This window comes from Camarhynchus parvulus, chromosome 23 (genome assembly GCF_901933205.1).
Source record: "Camarhynchus parvulus chromosome 23, STF_HiC, whole genome shotgun sequence".
Classification (NCBI taxonomy): Eukaryota; Metazoa; Chordata; class Aves; order Passeriformes; family Thraupidae; genus Camarhynchus; species Camarhynchus parvulus.
Window position 1 is genome coordinate 3,781,766 of NC_044593.1, and position 20,092 is coordinate 3,801,857.

The following is a 20,092-nucleotide window of genomic DNA, read 5'->3' on the forward strand; positions in this document are numbered from 1 at the left end:
GATCTCCTGCCTTTTCGTTTGATTTTGCTGTCACTTGGGACAGGATTGAAGAGAAATAGCTCTACTAATTCTTCCAATATCCTTCAGCAAACATCAGCTTGGACCAAAGAGGACACAGGATGCCACTGTTAGTAATCCTAAAGAAGCTCTTCCCTTGCAGATGGCTGGGGACCCTCAATGGCAGCCCCAGCTTTGAGATACTCACCACAGGCCTGGAGCAGCTGCCAGCCAGCACCACCCTCAGGTATTTCAGCAGCCTCTCTTCTTACCAGGGGGTTTCCATCCCTGTTCAAACCCTCTGCAGAGGTGCTGCATGGAGCACACACACAAAGGGGCTGATGTACAATTTGTAACTCGAAATCAGCATCTTGCCTTTGAAGGGGAGGAGGCAGTGCTGCCTCCTGCTGCAGGATGGGAACCAGCAGGACCTGGCCCTCAGCAGCTGGAGGGGCTCTGCTGCCACAATCCCTCCCAGCCATGGCCATGCCAGGGACAGGACCAAGCCCCAAGGCCCTTGAGCTGCCATCCTCACCCAGCCCTTCCTCACTCTGAGCTCAGCTCACTGGGTTTGGCCAGCAGCCTGTGTCACCTCTGCCTGCTCTGTGCAGTTTGGGTCCTGCCCGCCCTCTCTCAGTGCTGGCCTGCCTGGATCACCTGCTGAGGAACCCCGGGACATCTTATCCCACTTTCCATTTACTGCTGGGTTTTTGGAGCTGTTCATAATCCAAAAATTTAAGTGCTGCAGCATCACAGTGACCTTTCCTAGACAAGCCAGTGTGGTGTTTTCAGGGTTCCCTGTTGTTGGAAGGAATGAATCTGACTCCATGTTCTTGGAGGGCTAATTTAGTATTTTATGTTACTATATTATATTAAAGAATACTATACTAAACTATACTAAAGAATAGAGAAAGGATACAGACAGAAGGCTAAAAGATAATAAAATAAAACTCATGACTCTCTCCTCAGAGTCTGACACAGCTGGACAGTGATTGGTCATTAAGTCAAAACAATTCACATGGAACCAATCAAACAATCACCTGTTGGATGAACAATCTCCAACCACATTCCAACGCAGCAAAACACAGGAAAAGCAAATGAGATAATACTGCTTTCCTTTTTCTTTGAGGCTTCTCAGCTTCCCAGGAGAGAAATCCTGGGCAAGGGGATTTTTCCAGAAACTATGATGATGACACCAGAGTTTTGCAGCCAGACAGCTCTGGTTTGGTGTCAAGTTCCAGTTCCCCTGCCAGTCAGGACAGCCTCATGCAGTTATGAAGCTCAGATCAGCTGTCAGGCCACTGCAGCAGGGCCAGCGTGGCTGTGCTCAGGGCTGACAGCTCCCCACCCTGCAGAAGGGTTTGCTTCCCCAGACATCCCCAGAAGGGAACGTGGCAGCTGCTCTGGGATGGTTTCCCATCCATTCCCATCTGATGGGAAGCCATGAGGAGCATTGCCTGTGTTTCTGCTGGCCACAAACATGACCAGGAGGGCCACATGGAGCCTGCAGCAGCACAGGCAGAGCTGGGGAGGCAGCCTGTGCCCTGCACTCACTCCAGGGCCTGCTGTGTGCTTTGTTTCCTCCTGTAACTCTCTGCTCCTGACCTCACAACTGCTGACTCTCAGAATCTGACCTTAAGCCTCACTAAATGAATTTCTCTTCTGTGTTCCTGGAAGGGCTGTGCAGTGCCAGGAATGCTGCTCAGCCAAGGTGTGCTGGAGGAGCAGGGGTCTCAGCAGGGCAGAGGCTCTGCCAGCAGCTCACACCGTGGAACACCTCTGCCTCCCTGCAGAACAGAAAGCCCAGGAGCTCTGCTGGGCTGGGAGGCAGCAAGCTCCAGAGCTGGAGCCCAGGGCTGTGCAGAGGCCACAGCAAGGAGCTGGGCATGGCAGGGCCACCAGGGCATGGCACAGGGCACAGCTGGCAGGGAGACACGAGCTAAGAACTGGCTGCCAGGGCACAGCAGCCTCAGGATGTGGAAACCCAGGGCACTGGGAATATTTCTCTGTCTGCTCTGGGGTGCCCTGACCCCCAGGGCAGCACTGACTTTGACCCTCATTCATGGAGAAAGTTCCCTAAACTCCAGAACAGACTGGAATCCACAAAATTGTGAAATGGATTATAGAGAGCAGTGTAGGTGTGTCACTTGGTGAGAAATTGAGGTTTTGGGATTTTTAGTGTGTTGTGGATGGCAGCAAGATGGAGGGCACAGGGTGTCATCCTGAGTTTCTTCTTCATGCTTCTTCTTCCTTCTTCAAGCTTCTTCTTCCTTCTTCTCCATGGGTTTGGGTGGCATTTTGTAATTGGGCAGAAAACCCCCCTTTGGGGGCTCTTTGGGATCAGTTATTGGGTTAAAAGGGAAAATAATCCAGGTGTCAGTTCTTAATTGGACAGTTTAGTCTTAAAAGACTTTGTAACCAGAGATTGTTGGCCATTTTGTGCCTTCTAATGAGAAGCTGCAGAACTCACAGCAGTGAGACTGTTTTACTGATCAGAAATAATAAACACCTGAGTGTGAACATGAACTACTGACTGAAGTGCCTTCAATCCAGACTCAGAGAAACCCACAGCTGGTACTGCCACAACAGGAGACTGTTCTCTGTTCCTGGCACTGGAACCAGGGCACGTCAGAGCACTGGTGATGGAGCACCCTGCTGGACCAGGGGCACGTCAGAGCACTGGTGATGTCACTGCAGGGAAGCTTGAGCCTTCAGAGGGCAGGGAAGTAATTGAGTATTGACTGAGATGTCCCAGGTGAGCCCTGCATGCACATTACATCCTGCTTAACTCAATAATTACCATTTCTATTATCCCTTCCTGCACTCTGTTAAGCTAAAAGATCTGTAATTAGCTACTTGGTTTAAGTGTAAGGTGTTAATTAATTCATGTTATGAAGTACAATTGCTTCTTGAAGATAACATTGCACATTCTATCACACTGTAGCCCTCTGCAATGCTTTAACCAAAATACCAGCTTGTCCCAGGGAGTGAGCAAAGGTCCTAAAATCAGGCACTGGGATGCAAAACTTCCTCTGCAAAGCCAAAAGGAAGCAACAAATGGACAAATAATTCAGTACAAACCTTCTCCGAGCCATTCCTGCTCTGAGCCCCAGGAGCACAGGCCAGGCTGCAGCTCCTGCATCACCCCCAGGCCACCTGGAGCACCACAAATGCATTTAACTGCTGATTTATCTTTGATTCCATCTAACTTAGTTGTTAGAAGAGTTTTAGTTTAGGACTTGATGTGTTTATGGAAAAGTGTCAGCACAGCACATCAGCCCAGGGCGGGTTCAGACCAGACAAGCTCTCTCACCATATAATGACAACTCTGAGGCACTCATCCAAATGCAGAATCCCTAAAACTTCCCAAACAAACACCAGCCATAGAGAGACCTAGAGAAAAACCTTGAAAAAGGCACAATAAATGACTGAACTTTTGGCATTGGGCAGAATTAAAAGGATAAAGTGAAGTTGTTGCTTGCTGAAAGTGTTTCCATGCTGCTGCAGCAGCACATGGTCTTTCCTGGAGGTGAAGGATTTTGAAGATTTGCCAGTGAAGAGAGAACCAGAGGCTTAAGATATGTATTGTAAGATGTAAAAGGAGAGCACCTGGAGGTGCAGCTCAGTGGACTGACCCAATTTCCTGCTTATTGGGGTCCCTTCAGAATTCCCCAGGAGGGGAACCCCAATAGGCACAGCCTTCCCTTCATTCACACCAGCAGCCTGTTCTGGCTCTGGTTTATGAGTCATTAATTCCTAATAAGTAGAAAACTGCCTGATGGGCTTTGCACAAGAATATTTACTGCATCAGAGACAATGATACAATGTAAATTTCCAGCTATAAACCAGAGTTTGAATGCTGACATATCTTTAATAATGACGAATGAAGAATTTATGGATGCAGCTAAAGTTCACGTGAGAATTTTGATTCATTATCACACTGAGCTCAGGTGGAGCCATCAAACCCATCTTGTCCCAGGTTTGGACACCACCCTAAGCTGCCCCCCTTGCCCTCCTGTGCTGCAGAATCCCCACCCAGGGCCTGCTGTCCTTCCCTGCCAGCCCCAGGGAGCTGTGCCAGGGAGGCACTGAGCTGTGTGTCCTGAGCCAGGGCTGTGACAGCTCCCCAGCCAGCCAGCCAGAGAAATGCTAATTGCAAAGCAAGTAATTAGTGCCTATAAAATATGACCAATACAATTACACTGAGGATTTTTTTCCTCTGTCTGCCCAGAGTCTTGGCACGGAACAGTCTTATAATTAGGTGACAAAAGTGACAGGCAGCTCCAGTGAAACAGCCTGTCCTCACCCTCTGCAGAGACTCCCCAAGTGTTCTGCACCAATAATTACTAATCAGGTTATTTCTCTCAAGATTAAAAAAGCATTCTGCAGGTAATCTGCCCATCATAGCACAGGCCTGGTGCTGGCAAAGAGCCCAGCAGGTCTGGGATGGCTCCAGTGCCACCGTCACAGCCCCTTCTGAGGGACACACAGCCCACCTTGGAGCCCCTTTGTGTCCCCACAGGCTCTGAACTGCTGCTCCATCCCCAAAACTGCCACACAAGGGCTCTCAGAGCATCCCAGGTGTGATGAAGGACTGGTTTGGGGTCACCTAAAGAATCACCAGCAAAGGTGATCCCAGCACAGCCACAGTGGGCAACGGGTGGGACAGGGTGAGGAAGAATTGAGTGTTGCCTGAGATGTCCCAGGTGAGCCCTGCATGCACATTACATCCTGCTTAACTCAATAATTGCCATTTCTATTATCCCTTCACTTTGTTAAGCTAAAAGGTCTGTAATTAGCTACTTGGTTTAAGTGTAAGGTGTCAATTAATTCATGTTATGAAGTACAATTGCTTCTTGAAGATAAGGTTGCACATTCTATCACACTGTAGCCCTCTGCAATGCTTTAACCAAAATACCAGCTTGTCCCAGGGAGTGAGCAAAGGTCCTAAAATCAGGCACTGGGATGCAAAACTTCCTCTGCAAAGCCAAAAGGAAGCAACAAATGGACAAAAAATGATTGTGAAATGCTCAGCAGTGATGCTGAAATGCTCTGGTCCCTCCAGCCTGTCAGTGGGCACATGCAGCCACAGCTCTCCTCACAGAGAGCAGGCAGGCACAACTTCCCAAGGATATTTTCCCAACAACTTCCCAAGGATATTTTCCCAACAACTTCCCAAGGATATTTTCTGGGAATCCCAGTGAAAAACCTCAGAGGAGAAAAAGAAAACAATTCTTATCTCTACGTGCTGCCCCTGTTGTTTTTGCACGTGTGGAATGTGTTATGGAGATTGTTTACCTGAAGGGATTTGTCAGTTGGATTCTGCTGAGGATTGTTTTGTTTCCTTGGCCAACTGAGGTCAAAGCTGTGTCCTGGCTGTCTCAGACAGTCACAGGTTTTTCTTTAGTATCTTTTTAGTATCCTTTTAGTATTTTTTGTAAAGTATAGTACAGTATCTTTAATATACTATAGTTTTAATAAAGCAATTATTAAATATATTTTAATACAGCATATATATATAAAAAAAATATATAAAGCACATATATATGAATATAATATAGTTCAATAAAGCAATTGTTCAGCATTCTGAATCAATGGAGTGATTACTCACTCCAATTGTGAATTATTCCAATAATTCCCTATATTATTCCCAATATGTAGGGAATAATATTATTATATTATACATTTATTGTGCTATACTACATTTGCCAATTATTCCCCACACTGGGGGCTCCCTGCCTGCAATTCAGCCCTGCAGACCCTGCAGCTCTTCCCACAGCAGCTGTCCCTGCCACTGGCCCATGCTGTGCTCTATTTCCAGCAGCTCCCTGTCCATGTTCTCCTGCATCCAGGCCCTTTTGTCATTATCTAACCCCTGACAAACCCATGGTGATAGCAAAGATCAGAATCATCGTGATCCCAGGCAGGAGTGGCCCAGAGGAGCAGCAGTGTTTTGCACAAGGCAGTAGCAAATTACTGAATGTCACCTGTGATTTATCACTGCCTTGGTTTGCAGACAGTGACACTGTTTCCCCCAGGGAATCAGCCTTGTGGGTGCCAGCACATCTGCTCTGACTGAACCTCTAGCAGGGATGGTTTTGCTTATGTTATTGGATTGGAAGCAGCCCCAATAAGCATCTTGTCTCCTTGTCTGAGTGATGCCTTTGCCATATGACACTGAATTTACATCCCATCCACTGCATGCAACTGCTCTGACAACTGGAAAAGCACCATATGGGGTGGGGACACACTCCAGGAGCTCAGTCCCAGCAGGGACCGGTCTCTGCCGTGCTGGTGGATGTGCCAGAAACGTCTGCAGGTGACAGGCCCTGCCAGAGATAAGACTGCACAGCACTGTGCCGTGCTTTCATCTCCAAAAACGCTTTAAGATGCAAAGAAAGGAACAGCAGCTTCTCCTGGGCACAGCTTTTGGCTGCATGGGGGTCTCAAACACCACAGAGAGGCTGCTGGAGCTGTCTGCAGGCTTGGGCTGCTCTGAGGAGGGGCAGAGACAGCCCAGAGGGCAGAGACACACACCCCAGAGGGCACAGCTGCCTTGGGCACTGTGGGAGGCTCCCACTGCAGCTGCCAGTGGGATTGGCTGAAGTGGGACTTGTGCCAGAGCAGTTCTGCTACTGAGACCCCTCTGAGCCACACAGAAAGGAGGACAGACCCCTCTGAGCCAGCCCCCCAAAATGGGCTGGGGTGTTGGGGAAGATGAAACAGGAAAGCCTTATAAATATGATTGCCTGGCTAAAAGATTTTGAGAATATGGAAACTCTAAGTGAGATTGAAATGAAAGCAAGCTTTGAGATCCCTCAGTTACTGAACAACTGGAAAACAATGGCATGGCCAGCTGAAGGTGATCCCCTTTGGATCAAACAACACCCTCTGCTTGCAGACAGGCCCAAGGCTCAGAGCAGATCCTGCTGCTTGGCAGAAGGGGCCCAAAGAGGAGTTTTTGGGGTTTAAAATGTAACCCAGTGTGGGAATGTAATGATTCTTATAGGCTGTGTGTAAATGCTGTAGGATTTGTATCTTGTACTAGATTGGTTAGTGAGAATTAGAATATTCAACACAGAAGAAGATTTATGGCATTGTAACGGGAACCTTGCCCTCTTACCCCTTTTGCTCTCTCACCCTCTCATCCTCTCTCCCCCTCTCCTCTCTCAGCCTGCTCTGAGCTGTGGCTGGCAGCTCCCAGCAGGGCCCTGCACCCAGGCCCTTTGCAATAAACCACAAGTTCCTGACCTGGCTGCAGAGATCTCTGCTCTCTGTCCATCCCCACCATCCTACCCCTGACACTCCTACCCTGGGGGACACCAGCAGGGGCAGGGCCATGGTCACCCAGGGTTTGAAACACACAGCAAAGCCTCTGCTCCCTGGATGGCACCTCCAGCTGCTGGGCCAGGAGCCCTGGCCCTGTGTCCCTGTGTCCTGCTGGGACAACAGCCTGGCCTCACCACCAGCACCTGGCTTGTCCTTGCCACTGGCTGGCAGTGGGGATTGTGGCTCCAGATTTCCCTTTCATCTCATCAGGGGCTGCTGGATTTAATTCCCTGCACTTCAGTACAAAGCGAGGGTCCCATCCAGAAAGCAATTTGTGTTTCTCAGAGCCGGCAGTCAGAACCTTTCCCATTAAAATGTAAATTTAGCCCTATTTTCTGGCATTTCTTTTCCTTCTTTAAGTTAAGAGGAATATGAACCTGTATTATTTTTCCCATCAACAATATCTTCCCCTCTGTTTTGTTTTAAGGAAAAAAGCTGCCTGATATACACCTTGAGCAAATTAAATTTGAATTGAGTCTGACAGCACAACAGGGATCCAGATTACAGGGAGATGTCCTGGCCTAATTGGAGTCATTGCCAAGAAGATATTTGCAGAGTGTTAACCACAGAGGGCACAAGGAGAGCAAACATGGTCTCTGCACCAAACGCTCATCTCAGCAGCATTCCCAGCTGGCTGCAGGACCAGCCTGCTCCCAACCCCAGCAGCACCTTGGTGGTGTCTCTCAGGAACATCCTGGATGCTGAATTTAGTTTTACTGCAATCCCAGCCAGGCACCACAGAGCCCCACTGGCCACTCCCTCTGCCAGCCCTGGGGCTCCCACATCAGCCAGGTGTGGTGGTTCCTGCCCTGCCAGCAATCCCTGCCCCACCTCCTTCCATCCATCCATCCATCCATCCATCCATCCATCCATCCATCCATCCATCCATCCATCCATCCATCCATCCATCCATCCATCCATCCATCCCTGTCCCACCTCCAGTCCCCCCACAGCTGCAGAGGGGAATGGATGTCTGGGAACCAGCAGAGGATTTTGGCCAGACATGCTCAGAATAATGAAACCAACTGTCCTGCTCACTGCAGGCTTTAAAAGATGACAAGATGATGTTTCATAACTAAAACCCCAAATCTTTGTGAACTCACCATTTCTTTTGCTTTCAGACACCTGGAGGCAGGGAAGAGCTCTCTCCACACCTGGGGAAGCCTTTGAAGGGTGTTTAGAGGACACAACTACACAGCAAGAAGGAAAACCTGAAAATTCCCTTCTGCCCACATTGAGCAGGTAATTGCCACGAACTTGGGAGCTCCTCATTCTCCAGAAATCTCAAAATCTCATCCAATCAAGCTGTGGCTGATGACAACTTGCACCTGACAGAGCTGCAGCCAGGCCAGCCCCAGCCCCTGTGAGCAGAGTTAAAGGGGAGCATCAGCCCAGGGAGAGTGGGCTCATCAGTAAAAATGAATGGTTTAATTACCAGGGGGGATCTGATGCAGTTTTCCCTGTCCTGGAGGACCAAAGTGCTCCCCATGGCTTTCCTACAGCACTGCCCCTGGAGCCCAGCACATCTTGGGCTGCAATGGAATGCTCTGGAATGCTCTGTCCCACAGCAGCAAGCGAATTAGCAGCCTCAGCCAGCATTAATTATGCAGAGAATAATTTGCTGGTAAGGAAAAAAAAAAAGTAGTTCTAATTTAATCAAAATTAAATTAATAGTTAATTTAACAATTCCACAGTGAAAAGCCCTTGACCTCTGGACTTCTCCTCCCTCCTATGGCTCCTGCAGTGGTGACATCCCCTGGCACCCCAACATTTCCCCACCTCAGCCTGCTCTCCCTGCAGCCATCCCCAAGGTGGGTGAACTGCAGCTGTTCTGAAATAGGGAAAAATGGAGAGGAGGTGGATGAACACAGACCATGTTAGCTTTAAGCCCCTGAAAAATTCCAGCACAAATAAATATTTCTTTAAGGAACTGGAAAATAGGAAGAAGAGCAGCCAGGCAGAACATCCTCCAGAAAAGGCAGCTGAGAGCAAATCTGACAAATGTACCTGGGGTGACCTGGAAGAGGGAGTGCTGTCTGAGGAAACAGACTCTCCAGATGACCTCAAGGTGCCTTCTGCCTATATTATCTACACTTCTACAGACTAATTCCTTAAATCAGTATTAATAATTAATTAATTAATTCCTTAAACCAGGAGGGCAGGCTGGGCTTCATGTGGAAGCATCTCCCCAGGCAGTGGGCTATTTCCTAGTCAAGGCACTACAACAAAATAAACCAGAAAAAGATTAACATAAATATTGTTTGAAAGACTTAATCAGCTGCAAATTGCAATTTTGTGTTTCCAGCTTAATTAGCACGAGTCTGGTTTTCATTGTATCGGGAAGCAGAACGGGGGCAGTAGCAGCAGCACCACAGATCTGTGTTTGCAGTGGGGGAGGAAAACCTCTCCCTGCTTAGGGCTCTTGGATGCCTCAGACATTTGGTGGATTTCTCCAAAACTAAAGCTGCCAGCAACTAGGAGCCTGCAAGTCCTTAGAGCCCCAAAGGGCGCCTTTTATATGATACCCAGACCCTGGGGAAATGACTTCTTTTTCCCATGGAAAATGGCCTTCATTTGTGGCCACTCACGCTGGCAGACCTTGTGGTGCCAAGCAAGAAATTGGCAAACTTTGCTGGATTTCTCCAAATTGAAGCTGCCAGCAACTAGGAGACAGGAAGTTCTTAGAGCCCCAGAGGCCATCTTTCATCTGACACCCAGAGCCTGAGGAAATTACTTCTTTTTCCCATGGAAAATATCATCCCTTTGCAGTCACTTGCCCTGGCAGATCGTGTGGTGCCAAGCTTGTAATTAGCAAATTTTGCTGGATTTCTCCAAAACTAAAGCTGCCAGCAAGCATTCCCAGCAACTCCAGCAGGGCTGGAAAGGGGCAGACACCAAGCAGCTCCACCTCCAACACCAGCCCTGGCCCAGGCAGCCCGGCCTGGTGCTGCTCCTTTGCTCCATGAGTTTGAACTGGCTCTGCTATGAGATCCTTCAGATGCATTTCTGTTTGCTAATTAAAATGCAAACCATGTGTCTCCTGCTCTGAGTGCTCACAACAATGTGATTTCCACAAGGGCTGCAAGCACAAGGGTCACCCTGGTCTGTGAGTGTTTATGAAGGTGTTTCAGTCCTGCCTGGCATCTTTCCAGAGGTACCTCCCCACTCCAGCAGCAGCTGAGTGTGATCCCCCTGTGCCAGCTAGGCTTGGGGTGTATTTTCACCATGTCCCCACACAGGTCACTGTGTCCTGGTGTCACTACAGGTCCCAGCACCACATCCCTGCCCCCAGCACACCACAGTCACTCGGTGTAGCAGCAGGGTCCCAGTTTGGGAAGTACCAAGGACACCTGAACAAGTAACGAATCCTGGGTTTGCTCCGTGCTGGCACATTCCAGAGGTGCTGACAGTGCCCTGACACTGACACACAGGCCTGTCACCTCAGCTGGTGCCAAGCTGACAGCACAGTGCCCCACAGACAGCCAGAGGAAAGAGGAAAGAGGGAATTTATAGTGCCTGCAGCTTCTGCAAGGCAACGACAGCACTGGCCCTTTCACCCCTGCCTGATGCATGGCTCATCCTCTTGTGCTGCTGGTACAAATAAAGCTTCTGCAAGGGAATATAAAATATATTAAAAAATCAAGTTTCTGCAAGGGAGAGACAGGACTGGCCCTTTCACCCCTTGCCTGGTGCATGGCTCATCCTCTTGTGCTGCTGGTACAAATAAAGCTGTCACTTGCAGGGACATGAGCAGAGGCAGCAGCTGAGATGGTGACACAATTCCCCAGTTCTCTGCTCACAAATGCCACTGCAGGTTGTGCCAGGATGAGGCTCAGGGCACCACCAGAGCCAGTCCCATCCAGGCAGGGCAGCTCTTCCTTAGGGCTGTGCCCCACCTGGGGGACATCACTCCCCACACAGTGTGGGACAGGAGCCCTTCCTGGCTCAGCTCCTCCTGCGTGCTCCAGAGTCCCCAAGGGGAGGAGGACATGCTGCAGCAGAGCCCCCAGAGCCAAGGGAGCAGCTCCTGGAGGCCCCTGAGCTGTTCTGTGGGTGACCATGGGCTCCCCACGTGCAGGGCAGGGGCACAGCTGCACCCAGTGGTGCAAGACCAGCTTGTCTGAGCAGGGAAACACATCTCTGGGAAAACAGGAAACCTTTGGAAAGTGGATGGCGGGTGAGAGTGATGGATGAGCCCAGCAAGGATCAGTGAGTAGCTGATGAGCTGAGAAAAGAGGCAGGGGTTGCTCACTGTGCAAATCCAGCAGGGAAATTGCTCACTGTGCTGGGAGGTTACAGCCAGCCCCCAAAACCAGCCCTGACGCCCCTGCAGGCACCCCTGGGGCACCAGGGCAGCAGCTCTGGCTCTGCTGTGAGCTGGGGAATGAGGATTCACCTGCCCAGACCCACTGACCCACAGGAGCCCCACAGGGGCACCCCCAGGGCCCCACTCTGCCCCCTCCACTGTCACTACAGGACACAAAACAACATGAGCACACACTGCTGCTCTCAAGGTGAAGAAAAGGGAAGTTTATTTCCTGACTCCAACATTTATAGTTTTCTAAAAGTGACATTGGGTGTACATTGACCTAAAGCTGACCTTCCAGCATTTAGCTTTTTCAAGGTTTGCATACCCTGAGAAATACTTATTTCTTTAATGACTAAAGCTTTCTCATACCATTTCTTGAACCCAGAATTCTTTAATCTTTTTGTTACTGTACTTGCTTAATTTGAAGAAGCTTTACCATGAAAACTGGGTAAAACAATAATTTTAGAATAATTCTAGAAGCTTGGATGGGCATAGTCCAAGGCAGCTCTATCCATGTAATGTTAATTGCAATTAAACAGAAAGGTTCTAAGATAAATGATGTGGTGAGTTTTTAGAGTAGCTATTTAGTATTATGTCACCAGATTGTTTGGATGGATTTGTTGTCTCTGTCGATTTTGCTTTTAGCAGTTGTACACATTGTAAATGCCTTAAGCATCAACTGAACTGTCTGAGACACTTCTTTTTATTTTGGAGGGTGAAAGTGCCACCTGTCCAATGACACTGGACAAACCAACAGCCCATCAAATTTCTCTTCTTCCATAAAAGAATGCAAAACAATAATTTATTTACACAAAGTGTGTGAGAAAGTTCCTTACAAGAATGTAAACATCAGAAGGCTTAGAAAATCTTAAAACATCAGGGTGACACTCCACTACACCAAACCCTCTGCTCAGAGCAGTTCCCAGCAGCACTGGGACAGGCCAAGGGCTCCTGTGCAGGCTAAAAGATTTCCCTCAGATCCCTCTGACTTCCCTCAGCCCCTCCATCCCCCAGGATACTCACCTGGGAAAGGCAAGGTAAGAGCAGAGATCACTGTGCAAATGGCAGTACCTGCCCCAGCCTGGTGCTTTGGGAATTTGCAGCAGAAGCTGCAGCCAGGCAGTGCTGACTCTGGGGTCAGCTGTGTGTGCAGTGCAATCCATCAGCAGTGCCTGAGACAGCTCCTGGTGAGCAGCAACCACAGAAACTGCTCCATGGTCCTTGAGACACTGGGAAAAGCCACCCCAGTGCAGGCAGGGCACCCCACACACATCCCTGTTCCCCCAGGGACAGAATCCTGGCCCCACACCACCCCCTCCTCCCTTCCCAGTGACTCCATTTATCAATCAATGATCAATACCAGTGGACATTTTCATCCATTCCCTGTTTACTTCAGCTTAGCACCACTGCAGAGCAAAACCAAGAGGAAATTCTGCATTTAAACAAAAGAAGATCACACCAAGAGCTTATTTCATTCTCTGCATGAGGAGGAAGCAGGTTGTTCTGAGCAGCTCTAGCCTGGGGTATCTGAACACTGAATTTTCAGAAGCACTGACAGTTTAATCTCAGGAGGTTCTGATCACATTTAGGACAGAAAACAGCACAGCTGTAACACCCTCAGAGCTCCAGACCCCTCCATGCCTGCTCTCCTTCCAGTGCACATGGCACAGGATGAGCTCTGGGGCACACAGGGCCTTCCCCACACCACTCTGACAACAGTTTAACCTTTCACTGTATTCACAAAGCCTGACCAGGATATCAGAACAGACATTTGGGAACAGTACAGCAGCACAAGAAGGTCCAAAAGGGTTTTCCAGTCTTTCTTTTTTGATTTTTTTAATTTACCTTGACATAACCCATTGACCTTATTAAACAAGGCCACGATCACCCAGTCCTGAGTGCACAGGCACACAGTGCCCAGCTCCACCAGCTCCCAGGCCCAAGGGTTAGGAGGATTCTGGTTCCAAGCCATACTTCTTCTTCAGGATTTCAACTGTGGGTGTCAGTGCACTGCAGGGAGAAACAGAGCCATGAGAACAAAGGGTTTGGAGCATTAGAAGTGCATTTTCTGGGGAGGAGCAATCAGCAAAACACAGGATTGCACTAAGAGCCAAGGAGAGCAGGAACTCCAGGAACCACAGTTTCACACAGAGCCTGTGAGAAAGGGGAATTTGAGAGCTCCTGAGGATTTTTCTATGTTCATTATTAGGTTAACACTAATGGGAAGGTGGAGCTACTATGGGAAGTGATGCAAAGCAAAGCAAACAAAGCAAAGTAATGCATGCCCCACCCCTGTCCAAAAGCTTTGCTTCGTTTAAAGCAAAGGAACAGCCCCAGCTACACTCACCAGCCAGGCCTGATGATGGAGAATTTCCCTGACACAGACAAGTCAACCACAGTTGAGCCCAAGCGACACTCTGGGCTCTGGATGTCTCCTATGGGGCCCCCATCAACGACCAGGGACAGCTGAGGCCACAAGTCCTGGAATTCCTGCAGGAGAGCTATGGGTAACAATCCTGGCAGCAGCTTGTACCATTAAATAAAATAAAAATGCGGCAGCAGAGCACCCCTTAGTTTATTGCTAAAGCCCTGCCAGACCCAGGGAGATGCCAGAGGGGTGAAGGAGCCTCACCAGCACGGTCAGGGTGCTGCCCTGGGAGCTGATGTTGGCGCTCGTCAGGGCCAGCGGGCCCGGGCAGGCTCGTGCCAGGTCTCTCATGAAGGGGTGGTCTGGAATGCGGACACCAACCAGCTGCAGGGAGGGACAGGAGACAGTTACACACACAAACTGGATTAAATATTGCCTAAAGCTCTCTTGGCTTAAAGCTGAAACTCTAGAGAATTGGCAGATCTACGTCTGCTGGACATGTGGTAACACAAGACTTAAGTCAGGCCCAGGGAGCAGAACACAGGGACCACCTCTGGGGACAGCTGAATGTTGTCCTCTTATTGCAGGCGTTCCATCCTGCTGTCTCCTTATTGTAAAAGTTTCACACCTTCTTTTGTTTCTCATGGGCAGCTCCTCAGAGCACTCTTTTTTCTTCACAAAGCAGCCAAGTGACTCCAGTTCCCTTCTCAATCTGCGAGTAATCCCTGCCCCACCTCCATCTATCCCAGTTCCACCTCCATCCATCCATCCATCCATCCATCCATCCATCCATCCATCCATCCATCCATCCATCCATCCATCCATCCATCCATCCATCCATCCCTGATCCATCTGGGCTTTCTGTACCTCCTGGTCTTCTCTGGTATTGTTCTTTATGTAAGAAACTTCAGAAATTTGCATTTTCCTATGCCCTTTGTACCATGGCAGATGTTTCTTAAGTAAAAAGGTTAAAATTCAACACATAGTTCTACAGGCTATACTTTAAATGCTTAATTCATATTGCTAATTCAAATGAACTCCACAAATCAATCCATCCATCCATCCATCCATCCATCCATCCATCCATCCATCCATCCATCCATCCATCCATCCATCCCAGCTGTGGCCTGTTCAAGTCAGGCCTGTTCCTAAGCTTTGCTAACTGGCCCAGCTGCAACTCCTCAGGGGTAAGATTGCTTTCTACACCACCTTTATTTTCTTATATTCCATCCCCCTATAGCTAAGGACAAAAGTTACAGCAGCAGCACAGAACCAGCCCCCTGTCCCCAGTCCTGCAGCCATGGCCCACCGATGTGAAGGGGTTCAGGTCCTTATTGAGCTCCTCTGAACGTTCCAACACCAGGGTCACTGGGCCTGGCAGCAGGTCCCTCAGCAGCTCCTCGGGGACGTTGACGTGGCAGTACCTGCAGGGCAGGGAGAGCGGATCAGGGCGGGCACACGGAGCGGCCAGGCCACCGGGGAACCTCCCACCTGTTATGATAGAAAAGTTGCCCATTTTTTTAAAAAAGGTTGCAGAGTTCACAGGTTGAGCTAGTTGCTGCCAGGGTGCAGTTCTAACTGTTTGTTGTTGTAATCACCTGTCATTTTCATTAACTATTGTCAGAACCCAGAACATCCCTCTGGGTGTCCAGAGTTGCTGGGACCCCACTGAGGGGCTCAGAGACCCTGGCACACAGCCCAGAGCACCTGGGGATTTGATTTTGACCCTTGGAGCAAGATACCAGCTTTGTATGAGGACATGAAAGTCACACAGGTTTGAATAGTGTAATAATAAAATGATCACAGGGTGAAAATGTAGATTCTAGGATTTTTGGTATGGGGGTTGTGGGGACAAGATGGAGGAACTTGGGTGTGTCCAGCCTTTCTTCTTCTTCTTCTTGTTCTCCATTTTCTGCTGTGATGTTGGCACTTTGGGATTGGTTTAGAGTAGAAGTGCACTGTCTAACATAGGTGATAGGTATTGGGAATTAAGTGTAAATATGTTATAATAGTTTGTAGGATAAAAGGACAACACCACCTCGGGGGTGGTCAGAGTGCCTGTGGCTGCCCTGCTGAGCAGATCTCGGCTGGGCAGAAAGAAAATTTTATAGATAAGAATTAATAAACAACCTCAAGACCGAAAAGTGAAGAGCTTTGACTCTTTCTTCAGATGCATGGGCCGAAGCAGAGACATCCTGCACATCTCGGGCAGCAACTAACAACAGCAACACGAGAATGGTTGGGAATTCCCCTTTTTGTTCAGTGGTACCCTGCTGCTTCCTGGAGATGGCACCCGGACGGTGAAGAAGAGGGGACATCGGGGCTGGCATGCAGATGAAGAAACTCCTTACCAAACCTAACAAAACCCGGTAAAAACAACGAGCCAACACGGAGGGGTCGAAGTGATGTCTAGACGTGAGGAACAGAATCCAGAGTCCGCTAAGATCCTTTTTACCCCTCACCCTAACCTAAAGGATGTCGGCTGGAAAGAAGACCTCGAATGTCAAACCGAAAAACCGGGAATCTCCTGATGCTCTCGTGAGGACGGAACCCCCAGCTCTGCCCACAGACCAGCGGGCAAAGCTGCACTTTTCCTCCTCCTCCTCCGTGCCACTCCTGGGAGCAGCGGCGCTGTGAGCCCGGCCCGTCAGTTCTCCCCACCCGAGCTGATTTTTAATAAAGGCATTAAAGAGGAGAAACATCTCCTGCCCTATTTATTTCACCACCCGCCCCGTGGGGGTCTCCGCGCACCGGTAGAGCCGCTCCACGTCCCCGAGGCAGATGGCGAGCGGCTTGGCTCCGTTCCGCCCCTTCAGGCTGTAGATGCTGCGCACGGCGGCCGAGTCCTGGGCCAGGCAGGCCACGCCGTACACCGTGTCCGTGGGCACGGCCACCAGCCCGCCCGCCTGCAGGGCACCGGCCGCGGCCGCCACCGCCTCGCTCCACTCAGCGGGGCCCGGCTCCCGCCGCCACCGGCCGCGGCCTGCACCCTCCGGCGCGGCCCAGCTCCCGCCGCCGGGCCAGCCTGCGCCCTCCGCTGGCTCCCAGCGCGCACCATGAGGGGCAGGCCGGGCCCCGCGGGCGGGCGGCAGCAGCACCAGGCGGGCACAGCCCGGACCCGGCACCGGGGCCAGGCCCGGCCCCGCCGCTCCCTCCGCCGCCAGCGCCAGCAGCCGCGCCGCCCGCGCCATGCGGCGGCACTTCCGGCGCGCGGCAGTGACGGCACGGCGGGGCGGGGCGGGCCGGCAGCGCCGTTGCCATGGAGACCGGAGGCGCGCGGGAGCCGAGCGCGGGGCGGAGCGAGCCGAGGGGAGAGCGGCGGGTGCGGAGAGGGGACGGGGGGGACACGGGGGTGGACAGGGAGGGAACGGAGGGAATGGAAGCGGCCAGGGGCTCCGAGGGGACAGAGAGGGAACGGGAGCGGCCAGGAAGATCGGGGGGACAGAGAGGGGACGGCGGGACAGGGAGGGAACGGGAGAGGCCGGGGAATCGGGGAGTCCGTAGAGGGGACGGGGGAGGAACGGAGAGAGCAGTAGCGGCCAAAGGGCATCGGGGGCCCGGAGGGAACGGGAGCGGCCAGGGGCATCGGGGAGCCCGGAGAAGGGACAAGGGGACAGGGGAGGAACGGAGGGAACGGCAGGTGCCGGGGGCTCTGGGGATGACCGCTGTCCCCGCCGTCTCCCCGCAGGTCCCGGACGGCCTGAGGAGGCTGCGGGAGCTGCTGGAGCTCCGGCAGCGGCAGCTGCGCTCCCGCATCGCCGCCTGCGAGGAGCTGCGGGCGGAGATGGCCGCGCTGCGGGCGGCGCTGGGCCCCGGCCCGGCGGGCGGCGAGGGGCCCTGAGGAGCCCCGAAGGGACCGAGGATCGGCCCGGCCGAAGGGACCGAGGGGTTTGGGGCTCCGGGAACGCCCGGGCGGTGCGGGGGGAGCGCAGGGAGCGGCCGCACGGCCGGGCTGCCCCGCCGTGGCCTTGGAGCTCGCTCGGTGTCGCCGCGCCCGTGCCTTATCGCAATAAACTCACACTTCACAATAAAGCGAGACGGGCTCGGTCTGTATCTCCCCAGCCCCGTGTGCTCCTGAGGAGGAGGCACAGCCCCAGCGCCCGTGTGTCCCCAGGGCTGGTTCTTCCCTGGTCGTATGGGGAGCGAGGCCAGGCCGAGCCGGCGCTGCGGAGCCCGGCACGAACCCCGCGGACTCGGCACGAACCCCGCGGAGCTCCGTACAAACCCCACGGAGCTCGGCACGAACCCAGGGGAGCTCTGTACAAACCCCACGGAGCTCGGCACGAACCCGAACCCTGTACAAACCCACGGCTCTGTATACCCGCGGGCTCGGTACAAACCCCGCAGAGCTCTGCACAGACCCTGACAACCCGCGGAGCTCGGCACGAACCCTGCAAAGCTCTGTACAAATCCCTCAGAGCCCGGCACAAAACCCCGCGGAACTCTGCACAAACCTTGCAGAGCTCTGTACGAACCCCGCGGAGCCCGGCACAAAACCCAACTCGCTTCAGGCGCGGGTTCAGGGCCCCCTGTTCTGCCCCGGCCCCTGCCCCCCGCCCGCCCGCAGGCAGAGAAGCCGAGAGAGCCGAGCAGGAACCGGGGATGGAGGGGCGGCTGCGATGGGAGAATCCCCAGCTCTGGGTTTCAACTCCCACCCGCACCTCAGCGGCCAAGCTGGGCCAGTGCTGCAGAGGGAGGAGGGTGAAAAGGCAAACGTTGCCTCTTTCAGGGATGGAATTCCTATTCCTAATGGGACAGGGCGGGATGCTCACACTCCTCTCCCACAGAATACTCTCAGGAAAAACTATTATAACACAATGTTTAAATAAGCATTTAATTAGGATTCCATTAGTATTAATATTGCTTTCAATTCCAAAAAGGTTAATTTCCACTTCTTTGCAGATATTTCAAAGTACAATATTAACTTCATACAAAATGAGCAATTAAGCAAACACCATTATTTCACATTCTTCAAAAAATACAAATTCATATTTACTCTTTTGGGTTTTGGAGATGCTCTTCCTTTGGAAGTACTGTACCTGTAACTAACATCTTCACATTGCTCAATGTAAGCACATTTGTTCCCATGGTTTAGAGTTAAATAAATTCCTTTATCACCATACACACAATCTTGAGAAACTGGGGTTTAGTTCAGCTGTCTCCAAAGCCCCAGGCAGTGCAGCCCCCAGCCCCAACAGCTCAGCTGGAGCTGGAGCTGCCCCCCGTGTGGAGCCAGGCTGGGGTTTGGGCTGGGTGAGGCAAAACAGAGCAGGGTCAGCCCGAGCAGCAGGAGGACAGGAGAGTCACAAACCAGGAACACCAGCGACTGCAACTACAGCACTGCAAACACACCCTCGAGTCTGCTGGAAAAGGTCATGTGAAAAAAATCTTTCTTTAAGAAAAAGTAGAAACTGCATTTATTTGAGAAAGTGTACACTGCATAATGAACCAAATTTTGGCCAGCTTGCACACCACTGCAGCATGGTGTGGGGTTTCACCTAGTTCCAAAAACACACACTTAGACTATGTACACCACTACATAAATATCCAGTTTAATTTGCATTTCTCAGTGCAGACACAGAATCCAACTTCTAGAACATGTGATAGATATCAAGACAAGACACAAAAAAGTTAAAAGTTCAGCCCTGTCCATGAGAATTGACTACAGGTAACATTTATAAAAACTTGACATTGCTTCCAAAATATGTTACGGAAAAAAATAGTATACAATTAAAAACTCTGCAGTCAGAAATTCAAAGGGTTTATTAAAGACATGCTCTTCTTTTTTGCCTTACAGTCCAAACTGACTCCAACAGTTCTGCCCAGCTAGCTCAGGTAACTCCTGCCAAGAACTTTTCACCCACAGATCTCAAATCATTTCACAGAGACAACTCCCTGGCCCGGTTCCGTGGGGAGGATCCGAGGCAGGGCGAGGCTCTGAGCCCTGCCTGGTGTCCCCCAGCCAGTGGTGGAAGTGATTTTGTGACACCAGAGCTCCCCTGCTCTGCCCCACTGACCCAGCTCCTCACCTCAGCACAGCCCAGCAGCTGCTGCTCATCTCCAATCACCCCAAGGACAGCTCCATGCCA

The 20,092-nt window shown here is 51.2% G+C and overlaps 1 protein-coding gene across 1 annotated transcript; it reads right to left on the reverse strand.

Annotated features, from left to right (window-relative positions):
• Positions 1-12,969: 12,969 nt before the first annotated feature.
• Positions 12,970-17,194, reverse strand: YRDC (yrdC N6-threonylcarbamoyltransferase domain containing). The gene is made up of 5 exons (XM_030964368.1): positions 16,755-17,194; positions 15,313-15,427; positions 14,268-14,387; positions 13,983-14,125; positions 12,970-13,645 (listed from the first exon to the last, which is right to left on the reverse strand). The coding sequence occupies exons 1-5, from the start codon at positions 17,192-17,194 to the stop codon at positions 13,582-13,584; spliced, it is 882 nt and encodes a 293-aa protein (XP_030820228.1). The 3' UTR covers positions 12,970-13,581.
• Positions 17,195-20,092: the final 2,898 nt, after the last annotated feature.